Source organism: Vombatus ursinus, unplaced genomic scaffold (assembly GCF_900497805.2).
Source record: "Vombatus ursinus unplaced genomic scaffold, bare-nosed wombat genome assembly UNPS02009824.1, whole genome shotgun sequence".
In the NCBI taxonomy this organism is placed as follows: Eukaryota; Metazoa; Chordata; class Mammalia; order Diprotodontia; family Vombatidae; genus Vombatus; species Vombatus ursinus.
The window spans coordinates 10,515,536-10,537,803 of record NW_020949602.1 but is presented as its reverse complement, the minus strand read 5'-3'; the positions used below and the strand labels follow the sequence as shown (position 1 = coordinate 10,537,803).

At 43.9% G+C, this 22,268-nt stretch overlaps 1 protein-coding gene across 1 annotated transcript in view; it reads left to right on the top strand.

The window, feature by feature from the left end:
• The window catches only part of ITGB3BP (integrin subunit beta 3 binding protein), a 56,641-nt gene extending 34,643 nt beyond the window's left edge, over positions 1-21,998 (top strand). Inside the window, exons 4-8 of the mRNA XM_027852853.1 lie at positions 5,442-5,520; positions 6,262-6,355; positions 7,340-7,399; positions 14,686-14,736; positions 21,664-21,998. Coding sequence (XP_027708654.1) covers positions 5,442-5,520; positions 6,262-6,355; positions 7,340-7,399; positions 14,686-14,735 — 283 coding nt within the window. The 3' untranslated portion in view covers position 14,736; positions 21,664-21,998. The remainder of the gene's footprint in view (positions 1-5,441; positions 5,521-6,261; positions 6,356-7,339; positions 7,400-14,685; positions 14,737-21,663) is intronic.
• The last annotated feature ends 270 nt before the right edge of the window (positions 21,999-22,268 follow it).

Here is a 22,268-nt window from a genome sequence, read left to right as displayed (position 1 = left end):
AATGATAACGTAACAGAAATAATTTCCTCATAGGGCTAGGTACTATTAAGCCTTGTTAAAATAACAGTGTCTATCTTCTTAATAAAATTTAACCATTAGAAAAGAAAAATACCATGATTGTATTCTATTTTGATGTGCTCACCTCCTAGGTTATAGCTACTACAATTTTGAGATTCACTAGTCCCAGATCTCAATCCTGTGGCTCGCATAGGTTTCCTGAGGAAGAGCCTTCTCTGGAGGCTTACTTGGAGGGGAAGGCATGTGCTCTACATTGCAGAAATGTTAAGATGCAGCCGAGGGGCTTTAAGAGAGAGCTCCCAGTGCATCCAGGACAGCAAAGAGGGCCCTGTGAGGAAGCTGAAAGGCCTCTGCAAACCCAGCATCTTCACCACTGCTGCCCTTCCTGTGCTATTTTTGGAGTAAGGCACTGACTGCAGAAAATCTCACAATGTGTTGCCTGGAGAAGTGATGCATTAACGTACTTCCAGTAAAACCAGAAGTTTAAAACTAAGATGAGCTGTTATCGACTGAGGGCGAAACCAGTTAACCATGAGGAGAAGGAGGAGCTATAATGAAGTAGAGTTTTGGTTCAATGTAAAAAAACCTTGGTTTCTGAGTAAATGATATATAAGTGATAACTCTCCTCAGTAAATAATAGCTCCCATTTCTTATAGTTGTAAAGTACTTTAACATTCATTTTCTTGTTTGATGTTTTGAATCTCCTCCTCCTTCCACAAGGCAAGAAGACAGATATTATAAATGAAGGAGATAATGGATGAATGAATGAAGCTCTTCCTGTGTGTATGCCAAGTGCTGGGGAGACAAGTAGAAAAGTAAAGACAGTCTGTGCTCTCAAGGGGCTCTTGTGGGAGGTGATGGTCGAAACAACAGCTGCGGGTCCAGTGGAAAGGAAGGTTCCATGGTCCTTAGGGTACTGTAGCAAGGCAGATGGTCCAGCCTCTTGTTTCATGTCATTTCCTCTGACAAAATCACGTGAGCTTCTGATGTTAAACCAGTGAACAGAACCAGGGACATCAGTGGCAAGAACTTTCTGTTGAGGGTCTCCAGTAGCCGGGGCTGCAGCCTCTGCAGGAGCAGTGACCAGGCTGCATCTCTATGCTTCCCAGGATGATGGCTGGGGGCCCTGGGCTGGAAGCATTGGTGTTCCCAAGGCCCTAGGGTTCAGGGTCCTGGGTTCATTATGTCAGGATCTAAAGGGAGACGGTGGCCAAGAGGATTGTGATGGTGGACTATGCCTGGCACATGCTACCTCCTGTCTATCCTTCAGGATGCCTGGCTGCTTCATCTAGGTTGGCCTGCCCTGTGAGTGGCAGTCATTGGCAATTGGTGGGGAAGGCTGGACCTTTCTCCCCAGAAGCAGTGGCTGAAAGTAAGACTAGTGGTATGGAAGGTACTGTCATTGTTGCTCCCAAAATTATCTTTCTAGAAAAGGAAATCGAGGCTCAGTTACTGTTGGGGTTAAACGGGTAGCAGGTGGTCCAGCCAGGATTTCTATCCATGTCACAACCAGTGACCTATTATCCCTCTACTTATAGGTCATAAGATTTAAAATAAAAAAGACTGAAGAGTCCTGCAATATTACCTCTACCCCATGCCAGCCTGGCACATAAGAAGCACTTAATAAATGCTTATTAACTGACTGATTGGATGGGGGGAAAATCTCATCTGTATTTTCACTAATCTGTGTTTTCCTTTCCAATCCTGGGTATTTTATTTTATTCATTTAAAAACATGATTCTGGGCAGGGGTCCATAAGCTTCACAAGACTGTACTGAGAGCTCCAGGACACTCAGGAGGGTTAAGCATCCAGGCAACAGAGTACAGCACTGTTTTTTTAAAAGGATTTTCTTCAATAAGGTGTCTCTTATCCATATATCAAAATTACCTGAGACTCCTTCAAAGACATAAACTTCAGACCTTTAAAAACATGATTCTGAGAAGTGGTCCTGAGGCTTCACCAGATGCCCAAACAGTCCAGGACACAAAAGGCTAAGAACTGCTGCTTTTATTAGACTCTAGTCCAGAGGTGGGGAAATGGGGCCAGATAACCTCAGGTTATCCTTGCCAGGTTAGAATGACCAGATAGACAGTGGGACTGAGGTGGTGCATGATTGTTATTTCATGGAGCTGCAGTTTGAGAAATAGAAATCAGATTTCGAATATAAGTTCACAGAGGGTCAATGATGAGAGGAGATTTGTTGCTATTGATCGATTCAAATAAATCCAAAATGTGTTTCTTCTTAAGGATAGTTCCTAGGGAAGCATTATGCCCCACCTGTGTAGCACTCTGTAGTTGACCAAAGACATGTAAGTAGGTAGAAGGTGAAAACATTTTTATCCCCATTTTGTACGTGAGAAAATGAAGGCCTGAGGGTGTTTAACTGGCTCCTGGCCACATGACCAGTAATGGCTCCATTGCAGAGATGCATTCACTTATTTCAAATAAATTTATCTAACTAATCCAGTCAAAATATAAACATACTTTCTCCTGAGCTATCTAACAATGCAGCCTTTTTTAATACTTGAATTTTCAGATTCTCAAATCTCCATGTCATCATAGAAAAGTGGAATGATTCTTGCTTGACTGTAAACAAAAAACAGTCCTATTGTCCTTTGAAGCTGTGCTTGCGTACTAAACGTGTGGCATTCTTTTTTAAGTGAGTAACAATCTAAAGAGGAACAGGATTGTCAGAATTCTCTTAACACAGAAATCTACTACTTTGCATTGGATTTTTAAAAAATTGTTCAAAGGGAAGCCTTTAGTTTCACGCCAATAAAGCACATTTATAAACAAACACCTACACACTAATATTTTATGTGATCTTCCATACACTTTATGTTCTAAGAGGAAACTGTATAATACACTACCATTGGCATTTCGTCCGTTGGTACCATCTGCTGCTGCAGAAAACATAATCATAGTGACTTTGCATTTTCCATAAGCATCATTTTAAAAGCTGATTTCTGGTGAGGTCAAGGTCCTTTTGGAGTCTGAAAAAGGTATATTTCACCAATGTCCAGAGATAGTATTTTTCTTTTTTTTTTCTTTTCTTTTTTTTTATTAATTTATTTTGATTTATCAACAATCACTTCCATAAGCTTTTGAGTTTTAAATTTTTCTCCTCCTCTCTCCCTGCCTTCTTCCCCAAGACAGCGCGCAATCTGATATAGGCTATACGTATACATTCCTATTAAACATATTTTTCACATTAGTGATGTTGTAAATAAGAATTAGAACCAATAGGAGGAACCACAAGAAAGAGGAAACAAAACAAAACAGAAGAAAAAAAATAGCAAATAGTATGCTTCAGTCTGCATTCAAACTCCGTAGTTCTTTCTCTGGATGTGGAAAGAGATGGTATTTTTCTGACCAAAAAACACGTAAACCACCTTGGTAGGCATGTGTTACGTAATACACTTACGGCAACTATGTCATCACAGCCAAGATTTGTCTCAGTTGTGTACTTTAACAGACAAAATGTGTCGAGTTATAATGGTTAGGTTGGAAAGATCCCTTCAGGAAGGAGGTTGACCTAGGGGCCGAGCAGGGGGTGGTGCCTGGTGGGAGGCCACGCAGTGAGGTCACTGGAAGGCCCCCCTTGTGCCCTTGCTAACATTCTAGATCACAAAATCATACCTCAAAAAGGGACGGCCTTTTGCACCCTGGGATGCTCAGCAGCGTTTTAAAAGGTACAAGTACTCAATCTTTTATGTCTCTAAAAGAGGGTGATGCTTCTGTTGCATCACCAGAAAATGTCCGTTTCAGTCTAACTACAAGCATTCATCACACGCTTCCTGTGTGCCAGCTTCTCGAGGAAGCCTTTCCCAAGCCCTCTTCCTTCCAGTGCCTTCCCTGTGTCGGGTAGGTCCTTCCTTCTTATTCTCTCTGTAGGAGCTTGTGTGCACGTAGGTGTTGCTTGTTGTCGCCTTCATTAGATGGAGCTGAAGCTTGGGACAGATGCAGGGTTAAGGTGCGGGACGTGTGGGATGAAGGAGCCGAGGAACAGTGACCACACGAGGGGGCTTCCCTTGCCCTCGTGGCGCTCTTATCAGAAGCCATGATTCAGGAACCAGAAGCAGACTTCTAACTGTGATTCGGAAGTTCCCCAGAAGCCGCTGGGGTCTTGAAGTTTTTAATGAGATCTCTCCAGATCTCTCAGGAATAGCCTTCAGCCATAAATTTGGCTTGTACACACACTCACATACACAATGACGAAGGTGTGTGGTGACTTTGGTGAATACAAGTTGAGTGGAGTGGGCCCCCAGGACAATTCAGAAAGGCATTCGCTGCGGCCGGCCTGATGCCAGCGTTCTGGATCCTCAGCCTCCGGCTCAGGCGCCTCAGCCCTCTGCTGAGGATTGGAGGCTTTAGGGTGACCTAAGGTGCAATGGCCATGGTAGGACTGTTAGAGGATCCACAAAAGATCGATGGGTATCAGCATGGAGGCATGGACTTCAGAGGAATGAGGACAGGCTGGCCTTCACCTGTCCTACTGAGTGAGACAGAGGGAGGGCGAGAAGGTGTATCTATGAGAAAATGGCTAGCAAGGTCACTTTCACCGCTGAGCCAGTGTGCCAGCAGTCAGCAGCCAAGAAAGGCCAAAACAAGTTCCTGCCCTCAAGGAGCTTACATTCTAATAGGGGAGGCCATGCGCTAAAAATTGAACTGAACTGTGGAGGGATCTGAGGTCACAGGGAGGATGAAGAACAGTTAGGGGTCGTAAGCCAGGAGGAAAGATGTAATGATAAAAGGTTATGATCAGATAAAGAAATTTTGGGGTTCATGAACACCCGTGTGTGAAGGCAGGATCCAGGCATGGCAGTGTCTATGTGCAGCGAAGACAGAATGGGGTAGTAAGTCAGGGAATTGAGTAGTTAGGGGACTGGGAAGTGTCACTGAGATGAGAGGAGGAAGGAGGCGTTGTCCTGGGGTCAGTAGAGGGAAGGGAATCATAAGCATTTCTATAGTGATGACTGTGTACCAGGCGCTATGCTAAGTGATTTACAAGTATCTCTTTAGATCCTCACAACAACCTGCAATGTGCACTCATTATCCACATTTTACATTTGGGGAAACTGAGGCAAACAATGCTTCAATGACTTGCCCAGGATCACACAGCTAGTAAGTGTTTGAGGCTGGATTTGTACTCAAGCCTTCCTCCAGGCCCAGTGCTCTACCCCACTGTGCCACCAGATGCAGTTGGTAGATTGCAAACTACCAGCATCTTAACTAGGTCATACAAAAAGGATGGGTGCTGAGAAGTGAAGAAACTCGTATTTGTGCAAAAAACCCTAGGAGGCTACATCTAATATCATTTCTAAAGAGGAAGGATTATTAAAAGTTGTGAAAATGACTTAAGATGTTTAAGTATATAATCCTGCTCCGTGTAATTTTTGTGTTTTTTTTTTCCCTTTTCTAGCATCATGATATTACTCTATAAAATTGACAGCTCCTTAGAAAAATTCACAGAAACATGGAAAAGTTTAAAACGTTTACAGGTGTGTCTTTTTATTGGTTATTATTTTCTGACATTTTAATTTGATCATGATACTAGGAGCAAAAAAAAATTTCCTGCGTGTTATCAAAAGAGAACTAAATCTAGCAGAGTTTTGGGAATGAGAGTTCAGCCCACTGCTTATGTTTCATTACATTTGATAATGACAACTTTATTTTTTTCACTTGATTTTTAAACAATTCTGTGAAACTTACCATTTTTATTTCCTGGGGTTTTTTCCCCAATAAAATTGACTTTTTGAAAACTTAAGAGAAATTTGAGGACATTTAACTAGTTGTAGATTTTCAGATCTTTCCTTCTCCTGACCTCACATAATAAGTAGTTTGTCCTTCTTTTATTCATTGATAGTGATACATTTTCCAGTAGTTACTTGTACGCGTCTTGTAAGCACCATCATAACACAGTTTATACGTCCCGTTGTATTAGCAGCGTTCAGTGCTTTTTAAAGCAGCTTTGTGATCCTGTCAGTGCTGTGAGCTCCAGGAAGGCCTGCCTTCCCCACAGCAGAGGCCTTTCATGAGTGGTCAGTGAATTCCCCTGAAGCATTGCTGTGCTTGGGATATGTCGGCCCTTTGGGCAGTTCCTTCCTTAACAATGAAGAGCTTACAATTTCAAAGGAAGAAAACGGCAACAGGATTTTTTGTTTGGCCAAGCAGAACACTGTATAAAATGTCCAGCACACAGGCTTAACGCAGAATTTTAACATCCTCCCCCTTTGTTTCAGGCCTTGTTGGGCCGGCCAGAGCTGGAAAATCTCATCGGTGTTTCGTGTACGTCACTGGATTTGAGAAGCCAAGTGCGGAAGACCAGAGAACTGAGTAATGATCACTGGGGAGTTTTCATGAGCAGAAGTGGAGCAGATACACTTTCTGCACTTTTCCAAATTGTTTCCTAAGCTTTGCAGTTTGTGCAAAAGAAGATGGTCCTTCTATAATTAGCCATTTGGGGAAGGATTTAATATTTTCTGGTTTGCTAAAATTCTTAAATAAGTCAAACATGATTGATGCCACTACTGTACTCCTCAGTGGTGGCAGGGATGCTGTGACTCCAGGTAAAATGAGAGAGAGCCACTTAGCTGCTCCTCAGTAGAGCCGTGGCATTTCCAAAGAGTGAGACTGAAAAACTTGCCGTAGGTTTTTATATATAGTGAAGGCCATTTCTTGTGTGGTGGGTGTTTACTAAAGTGCTTGGGAAGAGCACTAGAGGAGCCCTTGATGCTGCCCCGCCTCCTGCCCTTGGGTCATGGAAGATCTGGAAACCTCAGTTTTCCTGTCTGAGAAATTGGGAAAGTGACAGCCATCTCACAGGTCGTTCTGAGGATCAAGGAAGATAATGAATGGAAAACAAATTGCACACCTTAAGGTGCTTAGTAGGTTAATATCATCATCCTGTGAATTGGGTTCCATGAAAGAATTTCAGTGCTGGTGATATTTTTCCATCTAAAATATCACATATGCAGTTATTAAAAATACTTATTTCATGCAAATTTTTTCAGGATGCAAACAGTTTTAATTTCCTCTTTTTATGCCCAAGGCTTCCCAGCTCCTCTTGATCCAACGAGGATTCCAAGACCACCAGTCCCCCAGACCATGTCTCCTGTGTCTGGCCTTCTCCCAAGCCCCAGAGGTCCCAGGCCTAACTTGGTTTAGGAAACCCTGAAGGGATGTGTATTAAGGTTATGGGTCTTAGGCCTGCAATTCTGTGTGATTTCTCTTTCTTTTCCTGAAAAAGCTGCTCTTTATGTTTAGGGTTACCGGAGAGCTGGTGAATGTTAACTTTGAAAGATGATTTTTATTTTTCAGTGATGAAAGTAAGAAAACAGGAACAGCTGAAAAAGGAAACACTGAAACATTTCCCAAGAGGTAAGGGTGTCTTGTTGTCCTCTCTTGTGTATGGTAGCGCCTCCGATCCATCCCCACTGAGTCCTTCGGAGCCACGTGTCCTGGGAAAGGCTGTGAACTTCCTGTGAGAAACTGGAGAGAAGCTGAGGCCTGAGACCTCCCCCTTGGACAACACTCTTATGTCATTTGAGCACAACTTTGAGTTTGTGGCGTTAATTGAGCCTTTTTCTTTTGAGAAACAGGCAGAACTGGTCACCCAGCAGACAGATGATCAGAGCCCCCAGGGCCCCCGTTTGTTGGGGTTTGGTGCTCGTCACCCACAAAGGCCAGGAAAGTCACCTGTAACCAGCGTTGGGGAGATTTAAAAGTCATTAACGCCGTTCCGTCAACCGCTCTCTTGCCCATGAGTGTTTCCCACTCTGAGACACAAAGTTGAGTTTTCTCAGCTTGTGTCTACACGGTTCCTGCTACCTCAGAAATCTCCAGTGATTTTTCTTGGCTTTATCCTTTGTGGCTTAGTGTCTTTGATGAAGTTAGCTTGAGCCTGTGCCAGTGTGTTAAGTGCGGATGGCCCTCGCTTAAACTTAGTGGTTTCTTTCTGTGAGACAGAGCTGCGCTGTTTGTTTATTTGTCAGCATGCTGGTCTTTGAGCCAGGAAGTCCTGGGTTCAGATCCCACCTGGTTCGTGCCCATTTTGTGACAGGAGGCGAGTTACTTAACTCCCCTGAGGACCTGTTTTAAGTCTCCAAGTTGTTGATCAGCTTCTACATCTGCGGAGGGCATTTTCACATGTATAAATAACTCCCCCTCCCCCTCTTCCATCCCTAAAACATTACGAAGATCTGGTGATCTGAGTTGTGATTAAAAACTTCTCAGCATGGATTCATTGTGTGGCACATGATGGCTGAAGTTAACAACAAGCAAAGAAAAACTGTATCCACACATCGTTCTGAAGGCCTCCCCTTGGGTTTCTGAGAGAACAGCTCCTCCTTTTCCCCGGGTTGATGTATGCAGCCTCTCAATTTTCAGATATTTTTTGAAAATCGATGCCCCCGAAGAGGTGGGTTAAAGCTTGTTTTTCCCGTCTCTGAGCTAATACGGTTAAATATTTCTCATGACTCTCTGCCTTGTTCTTGGGTGGTGCCCTGGTCAGAGGCAGCACAAGAAGTCTCTGCCTTTCTGAACTCACTGCTTCTTTTGCCCAACTTTGTGTATTGTTGGTAGTGAAGGGGTAGCGGGTCTGCCATTTTGGTTGTCGCTGACCTGTGCTCTCAGTGTCAGACATCAGCAGATCTGAAGAAGGTAAATGTAGGCAAGGTTTCTTTTAAGTGAATTTTAACCCAGATTCGGAAAGGATCAGCTTTGACCTAATCTCATGTTGGTGCTTGCTTCCAGCTTTTTCTTTTTTTACATTTTCCTTTGATATCTCTTTTCTCTACTGTACCATTAAAGGTTTCAAGAGTTAACACGGGGAAATACCGGCTAATTTTTCGGATTCCAGGAATTTTGATAGTACTGAGAATTATAAAAATTAGACAGCCTTAGCAAGATATATTGGGTTTTGCCATTTAACGTAATTGTGAAGCCCCAAATAAATACATGATTGTTTTCACTGTTCAAAGATTATCCAGCGAGGTTAGAATTTTCATGGGCTTATGGAGGGCACTTGTAAAATATTTATGGAATCAGCAGCATCAGGAGAGTTCCTACCCCTGGCCCTCGACTTTAGGATTTTATGTCCATTTCATTACTGATCTTATTTTGCTCAGTGGGAGTCGCATTTCTCATATCATCAATAAGAAGAAAATGAGGAAAATGAGACTATTGTTTCAGATAAGTAGATACTTCCCAGTTCATTCGAATGAAGTGTGTACATTGGCTAGAGGGAATGTGAATCTTCTTACCGGAGTGAAGAAATACAATGGAATGAATTCAATTTTGTGAGGATTGGGGATGCATGTGGAGTGCCCAGAATAGAAGGGATTTCACTTCCAAATAGAAACTTGCTTCAAAGAAGGGTCCTTTCTTTGTTTTAATAAAGTACAGTAGGAAGTACTCCTGACTCCATGTTCCCCAAGAATGTTAACTTTGTGGCCATTTGGCCAACAGTGGAATGAAAGGTTCTTTGACTTTTGGATTTGGATGTGGATTTTCATAATTATTTTTAATTAGTTATGCTGAAGATTTAAAACCCAGGCCCATTCTGTGGGTTGAGACAGATGGAATGTCACATTATCATCACATGGTAAGGCATGAAATTTATTTACTTTACATAAACAGCCTCTACTTAAAACAACTCGATACAAAACATTCCTTGGTCAATGGGCAGCATTCTTCAGCATCTGGCGCATTCAGTTTTTGTTAGGGACATAAAAAAGTAGCTTCATTGTTTGTCCGTGACTAGCACTTAGAATAAACAAAATGTTTTTGATTAGAGTGTAAGCAGACTGCACAGCATTTGCCAAGAGATGAAATCTAGACCATGAGCTTCAGTCCAAAACACATTTTATTCTGTTCTGAGAAGATATGTGTAGGTTAGGTTATGCATATTTTAAATGAAAATGTAAGGCTGAACTTTGTGTGCTGATAGCAAACAGTATTCCAGAAGAAAAAGAAAAAAAAAGAAAGAAAGCCTGACTGTTTCAGCTGTTTACTATAGAAAATATTGCAGAATTTCTAGGTCTAGGCTTGACAAAAATTTGTCGGAACCAAAATGTCTATGTTTTCACAGTCTGCTGTGTTCTTTTTATGTTGCAAAGGGAGGCTTGGTGGAAGGATTTTTAAATGACCAAATTCTTCCATTATTCTCAGACGATATTGTGGATTGAATATCGCCTTTTCTTTCCACCACCCAATAGAGTAGGGTTTTTTCCCCTTTAACTTAAAAATGTGTGACTCTCTCTCCCACTCAGAGCCTTCCTTGGAGGAAAAAATCCAGCCTCCAAGCTACACACTTTTATTCCCATAAGATGACTCTTTGTTTCTTTTTTATGTGTACATTAGTCTACAGTCTTGTCCCAAAGATGTGTTTCAGTTGAAAAAAGCCTTGTTTTGAAGTTTTAAAGATGAATTTTTGGGGAAAAACAACAAAAAAGATCCTGCTCTAATGTCCTTACATTCCATGTTCTTGGAGAAGAGAAATGAAAGTCTTCTTTTTCTGACCCTTCAGTGTACGTTCACGTCTGTCTGCTGGCCTCGGCCAGAGCCCAGAGAGACGACTGGCAGGCTTCTGATTCTGGCACTCGGTTTACCAATGTTTTTGTAACAGTTGTACAGATTATTTAAAAATGACTACTTTAATTTGCCCACGGGTTTAATGAAATACTTAAACTGGTCCATTAATATTCAGGGGCTACTCAGTAATTTCTGCCATATTCAGTTTCTTTTTCTAAAAAGGAACATCATTTGATCATTTAAATAATGAGTAAATAATTCTGAGAAGTACTGTCGGGTTGGACCCACTTAGCAACAATTATGTGTAGGAGAGGCCTAAACAAAGTGCTCCGCAGGCATTGCAGCTACCCAGGTGCTGGGGGTGTGCTGATGACAGCAAAATGAAAAAGAAAGACCGTAATAATTCTGACTGGTTTTCTCTGCAGAAGGTATTGATTATTTGTGTGTGGTGAGAGATTTGGAAAATTCAATTAAAGGGCTTGTGCAAAGCTTTCATAAATTCTCCTTCTCCAGCGTGTACACAGACATTGGTGCGTATTAAATCAATGCAGCACTTCACAATATATTTTCTTTGAAACATAAAAATAAATAACATTTAAACAGTTCTGCTTACTACAGAAACAAATTTGATTCTGTGAGAAGCATTTCGTCATGTGCTATCACTGACTCGCACACATTTGCCAGCTCTAACAAATTTTACCGACATTTTCTCCAGAGACATATCTCAGATACTATGAATGTTTAAATGAGCAGATGGGCAAGAAGGGATGTCAGCAATATAAAAATTGATCAGTTAAAAGATAAAAGCATAAGTAAAGAGATTTGTATGGTAGTCTTAATAGGTTTTATTAAATAAAAATACTATAAAAAGACAGTAATGAATAGACTGAAGGCTTTAACTGTGCTTGAGGTGGAGAAAATTATTCTGCTACATTTAGGAGAAGATTGGTTTTATATTACCCGACAGGTGAACATTTTTTTTCCTGTTTTAGCTCTGTAAATGTTATAGAGTACTAGAACTTGTCCTCCCTCTGTCCTCCCCTTCCTCCCCCCCACCAAAAAAAAAAAAAAAGAAAACTTTGAAAGGTTAGACAAGTTCTGGTGGAATTGGCAGCTTACATATTTATGAAAGGTACATCATTAAACTGGTGGGTTGCATAGTAATTAATAGTAGGGAGGGGAATGGAGAAGACATTGGATTGATTTCAGGCCTCACACTGAAGAAAAAATTTTGTTTTTATTCAAACCATAAAGGAGGGAGACCAATCCAGAGGAAAATGAGAATTTTCACATGAGTTACGTTGATTAAATTCAGCCGTGATGTAATAGAAAGTAGAGACACAACTCTGAGAGCGGCTGTGTTTTTGTCATTGGTGAGCCTAGTTTTCCGGAGGCATCGTCTACCTTCACGGTAATATGCAGAACCATTTTTAGCTAGCCATCAGTCCCATTCCAAAGCTCGGTCCAGGCAAGGCTTCACCATGCCAGTCAGTCACTCCACCCGTGGTTTAATTAGCAAGTAAGCTGAGACAAGATTTATTAAATCCTCTTTTCTCAAGGAGGCTCAGTCGGCCCAAAAGTTGTTTCTGAACTCTAGCTAAAAAGGCATATTTTCTCATTTCAAGTGTGGACTGACATCTAACCCCCAAAAGGTGAAAGACTAATCATAACATTGACTTATATTTTTAAGTGATTATGGAGAATCTTCTGTGTAACAGAAGCTGCCTTAAGCAGTAGGGTTCTGTTATATAATCTGAAACGTAAACAACCCATTTCAGTTGGTGTTTTGTATTTAAAACAACGTCATGAGTTAAAAAAAAAAAAGTATGAGTTTGCAGAAATTCTCACCAGCACTTCCTTTCTTCGCCAGTGTGATAAAAATAATTTATTTCGTTTCAAGGAGCATCTGTATGTGCCAACAGCTTATGACCTTAGTGCTGCTGATTGCATTTAAGGTACTCTCCTCCGAGGTGCATTAGGATCTGGTCTAATATTAGCTTCCTGGCCTTTGATGCCTTCTTACTCTAGGCCTGCGCTTGTCCTTAACGTCTAAAATAATGTACATGCCTGTCCTCCTTACTTCATTAACTCTATGGAAGTGTAAGTGTGGATCACTCCAGACAATTCACGAATCTGGGAGCTCCTCAAAGTGGGGTCTCTTTTCTTTCCGTGGAAATCCCACCCATCCAGGCCTTCCCATGCCCTGGGAGTCTTGTTCTTGCCCTCCAGAGATGATCCGGTCAGGGGGCAGGTACCAGTCTGGGCTCGGGGCTGTTTGTCTGGCATTCTGCAGCGGGCCTCCCTTCCTGGATGCAATCATTAGGCTTCATGACAGGCCTCTCCCATTGCCCTGGGAGTCACCTGTATTTGTCCTCACTGGACAGAGTGATATTCTGTGATTCACTGCCCTGGAGCAGTACCAGGAGAACCCCAGGGTTTAAAAGATGGGTTTTTATTTCAAGGAGCAGTTTGGGATCATTGACAGTGCTGCACAATTTCCCCAAAGCCCCCACCCTGCTGCGTCCTTCCTGTTCAGCTCAGGGCCAGCCTGGTGTCTTTTTGCAGCGTCTGCTCCAGGGAGGGGCGCTGTTGAACTGACTTATTGGGCTGTCCAGAATCAGAGTTTGGAAGTGACCTTGGCAGCCATCTGCATCAGCCCAAACTCACCAAGAGTCCTTGCTTCATCGCCACAAGCATCTGGCCGGTGGTGGGAGAGCTCCCAGGAGAGCCTTGACCCCTCCAGCTGGTGATGGTTTTTATTAGGAAGGAGGCAGCATGGTGTGGTGGATGGAGAGCCAAGAAGACCTGGATTCAAATCCTGTCTCTGGCATGATGGCCAGGCTGCCCTGGTTAAGTCCCTTAGCCACTCAGTGCTCTGGGCTGTGGATCAGGTGTGGGAGTTTCCTTCTCTGGAGCCAGTGCCCATCCCTTCCCTGATCCTTAGATCAAACCTAACTTGACCACTCTTTGTACTCCGCCCATTGCTTCTAGTCTTTTCCTGTAGCCAAAGGGAACAGCTCATCCCGCTTCCATTTGACACCTCCTCAAAACCGAAAGCTCCGGCACATCTTCCCCCAGGCTTCTCCAGCCCCAACATCTCCATGTTCTTCAGTCATATGGCATTCTCTCTGCTCTGGACACCCCAGCGACCATGCACTGAACCCAGCCCCACGTTCCAAGCATGTGTCCTCTCCACTAGATGCCCTTAGTGGTCATCAGCGGTGAGCAGAGCCTTTCACTCTCCCCCTGATTCTGGCCTGTCTTCACCTCTCCCTCTCACTGCAGCCAAGCCTCCGGCTGCCGCCCATGCACAGCATTCCTGGGACACCCTTCTCTTCACTCCTGCCACCTCTTATCCTTCAAAGTCAGCTCAGATGACACCTGCATAAAATTGTCCTGATTCCCCCCAAATATGACACTGTCCTTATTTTTTGTATTTTACCTAGACCTGGGGGCACTTTTTCCCTCCTCTCTTAGGTTGCAAGTTTACAGGAATGTCTCATTATCCCATCTTTGTGTCGTGTACACCAGGCACACAGTAGGCAGTTAATAAATGCTGCTTTGATCCGCCGATTAACTGATTAATGGGCCAGCCTGGCTAATCACCAGAGTGGTGATGGGGGATTGGGGGAGGGCTGGAGTTTGTGGTTATGGATGTTCTCAAGGAAAGCCGCCTTCTCATTTATAGAAGAAAGTGGGCAGGGTTTGGGTAGACCCTCCCAGACCTGCTCAGGTGAGCCAACCAACTGCACGTTTTCAGAAACAAAGATCGTGTTAGTAACCGGTTTCTGGCTCCCTCCTGGCTCCTCCTTTGACTTCCTCCAAGTCCCAGCTAAAGTCCTGCCTCCTCCAGGAAGCCTGTCCTGATTCCCCTTAATCCTAGTTCCTCCTTCCCTCCCTTGGTTCTCTCCAATTGGTCCTGTTTGTAGGGTGTCTGCATAGATAGTTGTTAGCAGCTGCCTCTCCCATTTCACTGGGAGCTCCGCCTTAAGGGAAGGATTATCCCCAGCATTTAGCAGTGCTTGTAACTTAGTAGGCACTTAATTAATGCTTATTTGTTTTAATTGTAATTTGATTTAATTGGAAATATTTACTTCTAGTTTTTGATCACTTAATATTTTTTTTCCCCACAGATTTTGGTCATCTCAACAGCTATGAGTTCCTCAAATCCATTATTAACTGAGGTAACATTTTGCTTGTGTGGCTAAATTCTACAAAATTTCCTTGTTTTTGGTTTAAATGGGAAAACTGCTTCTATCACTTATTTTTATTTTCTGTTAGAAAATAGAAAATATAGGTATTGTCCTTTAATTGAGCTAGTGCTGTTCTGTTGAGTTTTATGTAAGAAATTATGGTAGGAGCAAGTGTCCAGCAGAGACAGAAAGAACATCCTTGAGAAATACCAACCAGTTTCAGAGATGGCAACTTTCTCATGAATAATTGTAAAGGGGGACTTGAATGGTAACAGCAGTCTGAGTTGTGAGCAGCTGCCCATGTGCCAGGTCACATGTTGGGTGTGAGCTCTTGATGGAGCGGGCGTATCAGAAACATAGCAAGGGGATTAAGCAAAGCCTTCTATCATCTAATGCCTTATCATACTTGTTAGTGGTAGCTCAGCTCCCAATAGTGATTCATTGGGCTTCAGACGTATAATTTAATTTTCTGACTTTCTTTTGCTCCGCTCTGAATGGTGCTTTATTCTTACCTAAGGTTGCCAGACCATAAAGCCTATGCTAAGATATGGGTGGTATCACCTCTTAGACTGAGACGATGATGTGAGGGGCAGGTTTGAGCTCCGCCTACCACAGACCTGTTTTGGCCTCCCCAAAGAGATAGCATTACAGTCCAATCTTGAAGCAAAATTCAATAACACTTGCTAATGTGGTATTGAAATATCTGCCTCTAAATAGCAAGGTTAATGTCATTTAAAATGTTCGTAAAGTAAATTACGGGAAATGGAAATTTTCTTAGAAAGAAATGTCTGTGACTTCCATGTTGAACTGGGGTTCTTACCCTTTTTTCTGTGTATGTAGCTTGGTGGTGTATATGGACACCTTCTCAGAACATTGTCTTTAAATGCACAAAATACAGTCTATAGAATTACAAACAAAAACAGTTACATTGAAATAGATATTAAAATGTTTCTCTAAAAAGTTCATGGGTGCTTGGTTAAGAATACTCGATGCAGATGAATGTCAGTTCTGATGTGGCCAACTTCAGATACTTCAATGCATTGTAAAGGAACGTTAGCCAAATCCTCACTCTAGGGGAAAAGGCAAAACCAGACAAGATCAGATAGTGTGTGGTGTCCCCCCTAATGTGTGGCGCCCAGCCAAGCAGCACCCATTCCCAATCAGGGCCATACTGGGCAGGTTCCAGGGAGACTGTCATCTCAGTCTTAGTGGACTCCTCATGGGGCCAGAGAAGTGACGTCGGACAGGTCGTGAGCAGCCAGGACTCTCCTCTAGTCTGAGGCTCAATTCCCAGTGGAGGGCTTTGTGTCGCCATCTTGTCTTCGGGGAGGATGGTATCACGGTAGGACAGAGAGAGGGCCTGGGCCTGTGACTTCTTGGTATACGAAGTTCCCCGTAAGGAAAGGACCTTGACTGGTGTAGGTCAGGTCATTCTCTGCAGAGCTGCCTGCAGAACTAAGAGGTGAGACCACTAGACCAGGGTCACAGCTAGGATATGTCAGAGACAGGACCTGAACCCACATCTCCTGAGGCCAGTGTTCTCCCCCTTACACCATGCTGCATCACTTGTCTTACTGTGCTAGGAAATTCACATGGAATTAAGTTGGAATCTTCCTCAACAGTCCCGCTGCAGCGCTTCCCAGAACCAGAAATTAGGCTTACAGCATCCCTAACTGGGCTCACCCACTAGTCATCTGAGGCAGCCCCTTCCATTTTTAGTTAGCACTAGTGATCTGGAAGTTGTTGCACCTAGGCCTGCCTTTGCGGCTTTTACCCCTGCCACGTGGCACCAGACTTGCCCAGTCCCTCTTCCTCTGGACAGCCCTTCAGGTACTTGGGGACTCCTTTGGTATCCCTTCTGTAGGCCGATGATGGACATCTCCTTCGGGTATTCCTCGTGTGACGTGGTCCCAGGCTCCCTCCCCATCCTGGTCACTCAATGTCCGTCCTAAAATGGGACACCTACATCTTAACACTGTGCTCCCAACAGGAGCAAGGCAGGGCCTCCTTGGAACTGTGATCTTCATTTGTGGCACAACTTTTGTGAGGCAGCCCAAGAATGTATTAACTTTTTGACTGCTCTTAAAATCATGGTCTGCTCATGCCCCGAATCCTTTTCACACAAACTGTCATCATGCCATGCTTCCTCCCATCTTTGTCAATACTGTGCTGAATTCTGTGCAAATAGTGTCTGCGTGACCTGTTCTTGATGAAACCATGAAACACGCTGGTTTTGCCGTGATGCATTCAGGTTACCAGACCCAGATGAGCTACATGCCAGGATCCAGAGAGGCCTGCTGGATCCACCGTCACAGGTCTTTGAACAATAAAGAATATGGGAGAAGTACCTTAGCCAAATGAGAAAGCATTTATTAGTACCTGCTGTGTGTCCGACACTGCTAAGTGTGAGGGATGCAAAGAAAGGCAAACAGCTTACAGTCTCATGGGAGGAGACAACATGCAAACTCTAGCCCCAGTAAGAAGATGCTGGCATGAAGAGAAATTGGGAGAAGCTTCTTGGAGAAGGTGGGGTTTTAACTGGGACTCGAAGCCAGGACGAGCCAACAGCTAGGGAAGAGGACGGGGAGCATTCCAGGCCTGGGGCCAGGAGATGGGAGGAATGGCAGAGAGGCCAGTCAATGGGGAAGCCGTAGTGGGGGGTATCTGTAAGGTATAAGAAAATGGCAAAGGTTAGGAAGGCATTTAAAAGCCAAGTAGGACGTCATGTTTGATCCTGGAGGCAATAGGGAGGCCCTGAGACAGAACTGAGAACTATGTTCCAGTACGTGACCTCAGTTCTGTGACCAAACTCTGGACGTGTGGCTTGTGAATGAATACGGTATTATACAAAGGAATTGGTGATCATCAAAGTGCCGGATGGCTTCCCTAAAGGCATATCATGTTAGACTGTTGATTTTTATTTTTCAAAAACAATCTTAACCTGCATGACATAAAACCCATCTTTGATTTTATTTCATGTTTTGAGAACCTGACACCCTTGTCAGTGGCAGGGAAATCAGGAAAGAGCAGAGGGGTCGGGGGAAAGACGTTCAGTTTTGGATGTCTATAGGAAATCATCACAATGTCTAACTGGCAATTGGAGATGAGAGACTAGAGATTAGGGCTGGATAAAGAGATCAGAGAATCATCAGCAAAGAGATGATGATTGAATCCATAGGAGTTGATGAGATTACCATGTGAAATAGTATAGATGGGGGATAAAAAAAAGAGGGCCCAGAAAGAAGGTCCAGCAAAGGAGACTGAGAAGGAGCAGTAAGATATGTAGAAGGAGGACCAGGATAGAGTGGTGTCACCAAACTCTGGAAAGAAGAACTATCGAGAAGAAGGTGACTGACAGGGTCAGAGGCTGCAGAGAGGTCAAGGAGAATGAAGAGTGAGAAAAGGCTGTTAGACTTGGCAATTAAAAGATCATTGGTAACTTTGGAGAAAGAATAATGAGGTAAGAAGCCAGACTGAAGGAAAAGGCAGTGAAGGAGGTATCTGTTGTAGAAAACCTTCTCTAGGAGTTGAGTCACAAAAAAGGAGCAGTGTGGGGTGGATGATAGCCAGTAGGGATGGAGGGAACAAATGAAAGTTTCTTGTTTTTTAGGGATGTGAGCAGCCAGTAGGCAGAGAAATTGAAGATAATTGAGGGGGGTAACAAAAGGGGCAGTCTCCTGGAAGAGATGGGATGGAATGAGATCGTTGTGCATGTAGAGGGGTTAGCCTAGGTAAGGAAGAGGGTCAGCTTTTCATTTGAGACAGAGTCAAGAAGAAAATAGTGACAGAACACTGGCATCTGGATGATATGTAATGGGGAAGGGAGAAAGCTCTTAATGAACAGCCTCAATTTAGGAGGGGGCAATTAGGGTTAAGTGACTTGCCCAGGGTCACATAGCTAGTAAGTGTCAAGTGTTTGGTCTGAGGCCGGATTTGAACTCAGGTCCTCCTGACTTCAGGACCGGTGCTCTATCCACTGCGCCACCTCACTGCCCCAACAGCCTCCATTTTTTCAGCTGAGAGGTTGGGAGGGGAGAGGGAATTCTGGGAAGTTTTAGGAAGGACAAAAAGGTCTGGAAGAGCTGGTGTGAGTGGAAGAGAAAGTTGATCAAGGAAGTGTAAAAAGATGCCTTATAGCAATGAGGGCTCAGTTGAGGTTCTGTAAGACATCTGTAGTGGATCTAGTCAATCCAGTTTCATGATTTTTTCCAGCTATGACAGCAGCACATGTGTAAGAGTGAAGGTAGCAGATGGTGGTGGGGGGGATCCAGAAGCTTAGCTGCAGAAGGTCAGTGATATGGAGTCAAGATGAAAACAGTATATACTTGAACTGGTTCACCAAGGAGTAAAGACGAGGAAAGGCAGAGAAGAGCTAGTGCAGGGGTGATGGCCTGGGAGAGAACCAAAGGGTCGAAGGATTGGAGGTCATGGTGCGGATTGATAACAGGATGCAAGGCAGAAGGGGCGATAAGATGCGGTAAGTTGTGATCAGATGAGGGCATTTCAGAGTTCATGAAAGTGGAACATTTGTGAGTGATGGCAACATCAAGGGCATGTGACCATCTTATGTGTGTGGCCAGGGTTGGGTGAAGTAGGACAGTGTCGGAGAGAATCTCAGTATGTTATGTGGAAGCCCCCTCACGTGAGGGAAGGAGCTGAGGGGGAAAGACAGCGAGGCAGGCACAGAACTCACTTTGGAAGGAAGGGGGTGTCCTGAAGGACAGTGGGTAACAGCTACCAGGATTTTGATTGCATGGTCCATATGGATTGAATGAACCTCAAAGAGAGGTTACTGAGTAAAGGGAAATCGTAACATTCACTATTAGCGAACCTCTCCACACAATGCGTGAAGCCAGAATGGGGGGATGGTTCTCACTGACAGCAAATTTCTTGATCTCTGCCCCTTAGCACGCAGCTTCTTTTCCTCAGTTGGGTGGGCTGCTGAGGTGCTTGGCCCTTGTGTGTTCTCACACAGGCAGCTCTGCCTACACACTGCTTGCTCCTCCCTGTGTGTTCCTGGCTCCACCGGATCGTGTGGCCAGTTTTCACGCCCGTCCATGGAGGCAGGGGACAGTCCTGCTTCTGCTCCTTTGCAAGGAACCTCTTGATAGTGAGTGTCTCGGGGACGTAGGCCAGATGTGGTCAGAGCCGTGGTGTCACAGAGGGAGCTCGTGATGTGATGCCTTTTGGGGTCCTGTCCCGTTGATTTCTATGTGCTTTCCTCCTCTACCCAGGGAGCTTTAAAAAGTGCAGCCAAGGCAAGGCGTGAAGGTAGAGAAGTACATTTTCTCCCTGTTTTCTGTGGGGCCAGTCTTGGTCATCACAATTACTGTGATTAATTTTCATTACTTCTGTTTAGCTCAGGGCTCTGTTCCAGTTTTGCTCACTTCAGTTGCCTCCATAATCAAATATAAATTCCTGCATTTGGCTTTTACAGCCGCCCCTAACCCGGCCTCTTATTCTTCCCGGTTGTCTCACACCTTAGTCTCCCCCATCTACCCTGCAGTTCAGCGCCACTGGCCTCCTGCTGTTCCTCAAACAAGACCCTCCGTTTCTTGATTCTGGACCTTCCCACGGGTTGTCCCCCATGCCTGGAACACTGTCCCGCCTCATCTCTACCTCCTGGCTTTTCCCTCCTTCTGCCAGAGGCCTTTCCCAGCCCTCCTTAATCTCAGTGCCTTCCTTTTGGGACCACCCCCCGCTTTTCTCCTAGATACCTTGTTTGTCCATAATGGGGGGGGAATGTTGTCTGCCCCATTAGATTCCTCAAGAGCCCTTCTTTCTGGCTCTGGTGGTCAGCACGGTACCTGGCACCTCACAGGGGCTTACTGAATGCTGGGTGACGGCCTTCCCTCTACACTGCTTTATGTAAATGTACCGAGGTTTCTCTGAATTGTTCAGATTCAGCATTCCTGATGCCATTACCTTTCTGCATCGCAGCTCGTTCAGCTGTTTCTCAGTTGGGGGTCCCTACTTCGTTTCCGGTTCTTTGCAACCACAAAAAGTGCTGCACTGGGCATTTTGGTGCATATGTGGCTCTTCTGCCTTTGACCTCGAGGGGCATATGCCTGGTGGCAGGATCTCCGGGTCAAGGACTGCAGACGCTTCAGGCGCTGTGGGTCACCATCACTTGAAAGTGCTTTCCAGAATGCTTCCGTCTCTTTTAGCCCTCCATAGGCTGACATGAACCTCGGCATTGTTTTGCTTTGCATTTTCCTTACTGGTAATCTGTGGCAGTCTTTGACGTGGCTAATAGTTTGCCGTCCTTCTGAGAACGGTTTGTACCTCTCTTTTGACCACATTCCATCACCCCATCTCTTTTGCTCAAGGTCACCTTTAGTCTCCGGGCTCCATCCACAAGAAGCCCTCTCCCCACCAGGAGACCCTAGTGGGACGCAGTGACTCGGATAAACTGGGGTGGCCGGATAGCCGTCCGCCAAAGCGCCTGCTGGTGGTTTCCCTGCTTCCACTCAAGCGGCTCATTGGGTTGGTGTTTTTAATTGATAACTCCAGGATTTAAAACCGTCAGAGGTCTTTGCTTCAAGATCCGTGTTTGTTCAGGCTTTTGTCCAGTCGACATAAGGTGAAAAGCGCCATGTCAGAAGAAAAATGTTGACTGCGCCTAATTAAGTAAAAGTATTTTATGATTATGCTCATGGATCTTGCATAGCTAACTCAAACATAAGCAAACAAACAGCTATGAAGCTGCAAGTATCTGGCCAGAATTGAATTTTCAAAGGTATGAGAAAAATGTTGAGTTGCAAAAGCAATCCTTTAAATACTCTTGCTGGCTTGTAAATGCTATTTTTAATATCTGGAAATGGGTACTTGATCATTTCTTAGCTCAAGTGTGGTATGCATATGTTAATTTAGAACCTAACGCCTGATGACTTAATCATCATCTTTTATATCCCACAGGCATTAGGAAGAAATGCATTCAGTATGAACACCAAATTCGACATCTGTTTGGTCATATTTAAAGGGACAGAAGAAATGTTTGTAAACCAATCTGCCTAGCAAATACCAGTTCAGGATGGCTCACGGAACTAGGCAGGTGCACATCGAGATAAAATTTCTTGCATCTAATTTAAACTTTACTACACACACCAGCAGATAATCTCAATGTAAATAATACATTTCTTCATGACTCTTTTATGAAAGCTTGTATGTAAAAGGATCCTGATTTATTATTCTGTAGCACAATTTTTTATACTTTAAGTACAGTTTCTTATGTGGAGGTTTAATAAAGCACATAATGGTATACTTGATGGAATTCTTTTTTTTTCCTCCCAGTTTTAGAAAAGCACTAAATTTCACAAATTAAATCTGATTCCCAGATTAAGAGACAGATAACATCAAACTCGTGTGTGTTTTTGAGGGGAAGAAGGCTGGAGGGGATCATCAACTTTCCCATTTGATGTATCAAAAACCATCCTCTCATTTTTTTTACTTAACCCACATGTTATTGTCAGGAAGAGGTGCCAGTTATGTTTTCTGTTTTTTTTTTAAATCTTTATGTGTGT